Here is a 3,394-nt window from a genome sequence, read left to right as displayed (position 1 = left end):
ACACACAAAGAAAAACAAAACACAAACATACAAAAAAACAAACACAATACAAATACCCATAATATTTCAAACGATACCACAAATCCACTGGACTTCCATCTACTTTCCAATCCGAAAGAATGTCAAGATCACCTGAACTGGTTTCGTTTCACAGGAAGACTAAAGTACCCCAAGCAACCCGGTGTCCTTCCTTCCTTTCCTTCACATTTTCCATATATAAGGACAGCTAATAGATTCTTAGGAAGCACAAGATTTCGCGCTGACTTGGCGATCGCAATTATGAAACTCCTGTGTTTCGGCAAGTTATTATTATTGTAGATATTTTGAATCTGCTTGTACTTCGTAGATTTGCACATAATGGTTGTGTGTGTGTTTGTGTTTTTACCGTAATAATGGTTGTGGATTATGTCTAAATTTATATCCATGTGACTGCTGAGTTGAAGTCGCCTCTTTCTGATGTAAAAAGGGGTGATAATGAACAAAATAGAATACTATTCGAATTGTTGTGGTGATTATTTTTTATTATTATTATCATCATCATCATTATTATTATTATTATTATTATTATTATTATTATTATTATTATTATTATTATTATTATTATTATTATCATTATCATCATCAGCATCATCGTTGTTATAATCCTTATTATCATTGTTATTAATGTCACTATTTTATGATTCTGCTTGTGTTTCGCCCGTCTGTCCGTTCGTTCGCACGTTACACCTTAATCGCCATATAAGTGCTAGGCAAGTACACATTAATATAGTCAGACCGTCAGTTTACGTACTGTACATTTATTAATTATACGGCTATCCAAGGTAGGAGATCAAGAAGGGAGGTAGGATGGGAGGAGAAAAGGAGAGGGAGGAGAAAGGAGACTTAAAGAAGAAAGAGAAGGGAAGGGGGCCAAAGAGTAAAGGGAGATGAGGAAGTGAAAACTGAGGGGACTTAAAAAGGAAAGGAAGATGGGGAAGGGGAAAGAGAGGGGGAAGAAAGGAAAGGGTTTAGAGCGAAAAGGATGATGGGGAAGGGAGCGAAAGGGGTGGAGGAGGGTAAGGAGGAAGAGGAGGGAAGTGGGAGAGGCAGGGCATAATGTGGGAGGGGAGGACTGAATTTATGGAACGGCTGGACATCTGGGATTGGCAGAAAGGGAAAGGGAAAAGTAAAGGGCGAAGGAGAGGGAAAGAAAGAGAGCGAGAGGAGGTGAGAGGTAGAAGGAAAAGGGTGAATGGGAGAGAAACGAGGGGAAACGGTCCATTTTATTTATTTATTTATTTTTTTACGTGGAAATTCCACGGGTCGTGTTACTTATTAAAATTGTTATAATTAGTAGTATGGTTATTGTTATTATTATCACCATTATTAGTATCATCATTATTATTATAATTATCATTAGTATCATTATTATTATAATTATCATTATTATTATTACGACCATTATCATTACCATCATTATTATCATTAACATTGTTATTATCATTAGTGTTATCATCATCATTACCAATATCATCATTCTTATCTTCATTATCATTATCATCATTTGTCATTTTCTTTGACAATGAACATTAAGCTTAGAATGTACATGCATGCTTTTCTTTCTAGTCACAGAACTTGGTAACAGTGCATTGTATTTCCAGCTGACAAAAATATATATCGTAAACACAAAACTGAACAGACACAGATATGTGTACGTGCGTGTGCTTCATATTTATATCTATAATGGAATGTTTGCATTTCAGTGGTATTGGCAGCGGTAGCTACCGGGCAACAGTTCCAGGAGGAAGGGCAATATGCCACTGCTGTCAGGCTAGCCAGGCCCGGATACTTCCAACAGTCTGGTGTATCTCCTTCATCGAGCTCTTTCCAAAATGATCGCTTCCAAGGCAATTCATTCCAGTCTAACGTTCAGAACAGCCAGAGAGTCAATGTTCAATCCGTAAACGGCCAACTCAAAACTTCAGGATCTCTCCAGGCAAATGAACAGTTTGAATTTAACACTGGCAACAACATCAACCAATTCCAGAGCAATGCTTTCCAACAGAATCAACAAAATGCGTTTGACTCGAGTATCTCACGACAAGAAGACAAAAGCAATTTTCAAACAAGTAGCTTCCAGGGTGCCGATCGTTTCCAAGTGAATGATAACCTGCAGACTTCGAGAAACGCTTTCGAGACCAGCGTAAACAACTTTAACATTGAGGAAGCCAACGCGAGGAATACCGCAACTTCAGCTGGTTTCCAGGCCGAGTCTAACCTAAGGAATGCTGCATCAAACTTCCAGGCCAACAACCAGCGAAGTTCTACCAGTAGCTTCCAGGCTAACAATCAGCAAAGGTCTTCCAGCAACTTCCAGGCTAACAATCAGCAAAGTTCTTCCAGCAACTTCCAGGCTAACAATCAGCAAAGTTCTTCCAGCAACTTCCAGGCTAACAACCAGCGAACTTCTTCCAGCAACTTCCAGGCTAACAATCAGCGAACTTCTTCCAGCAATTTCCAGTCCAACTTCAACCAAGGGACCGCCAACAACCGCCTCTCGCAAAACTCTCAGTCTCTGACCAGTTCCCTCTTCGGGACTTCCTCCTCCAGCAGCGCCGTCGATGGGATCTTCGAGCCTCTGAATCTTCCCTCGGGCGCCAGTGCCCTGCTGGGGAGCATCTCGACCTCCTTCAGCTGCCTCGACCGCCCCTACGGCTACTACGCTGACCAGGAGAATGCGTGCCGCGTCTTCCACGTGTGTTATCCCGCGCTCTTCTCCAGCGGGGCCGTCGAGACCTACCAGTACAGGTCAGTCTCCCGATTCATCAACACTTGTATCATAAATTAACTTATGGTTGTGTGTGTGTGTGTGTGTGTGTGTGTGTGTGTGTGTGTGTGTGTGTGTGTGTGTGTGTGTGTGTGTGTGTGTGTGTGTTTGTGTGTGTGTGTGTGTGTCTGTTGGTGTGTGTTGGTGTGTGCATGCACGCGCGCGAGCGCATGTACAGGTGTATCTGTGTTTACTTGTATATCGAGGTATGTAACACTTCTCTTTCTGTTTACGTACACACATGCACAAACGTTTCATTTTGTTTTTCAAACTGCCTTTAAAACTGTTACTAAATCTTTATATTATGCTTATGAACTGTAAGACCATGATTAAAAAAATAAAATAAAATAAAACAAATAAAAAGATAAATAATAATAACAATCTCGCCTTCATAGCTTCATGTGCGGCGAGGGTTCCGTGTTCGACCAGAAGGAGCTGGCTTGCGTAGCGGAGTCGTCCGCCATCCCCTGCCAGGAATCCTCCAGCTACTTCTACACCAACGAGCAGTTTGGCCGAGTCGAAGAGAAGTTTTTCTGAGGCAATTTATTTCCGATTATAGATGAGGACCAACTCTAAGAAATCTGTGGA

At 41.2% G+C, this 3,394-nt stretch overlaps 1 protein-coding gene across 1 annotated transcript in view; it reads left to right on the top strand.

Annotated features, from left to right (window-relative positions):
- Positions 1–3,394, top strand: part of LOC119568083 — a 15,237-nt gene that overhangs the window by 11,715 nt on the left and 128 nt on the right. Inside the window, 3 exon segments of the mRNA XM_037916483.1 lie at positions 155–298; positions 1,743–2,787; positions 3,202–3,394. The exon segment at positions 3,202–3,394 is cut by the window's right edge and continues 128 nt beyond it. Of these exon segments, the coding sequence (XP_037772411.1) occupies positions 155–298; positions 1,743–2,787; positions 3,202–3,343 (1,331 nt within the window). The 3' untranslated portion in view covers positions 3,344–3,394.

The sequence above is a fragment of the Penaeus monodon genome, chromosome 43, assembly GCF_015228065.2.
Source record: "Penaeus monodon isolate SGIC_2016 chromosome 43, NSTDA_Pmon_1, whole genome shotgun sequence".
Classification (NCBI taxonomy): Eukaryota; Metazoa; Arthropoda; class Malacostraca; order Decapoda; family Penaeidae; genus Penaeus; species Penaeus monodon.
Note: the sequence above shows the minus strand (reverse complement) of the source record. Positions and strands in the feature narration are given on the sequence as shown.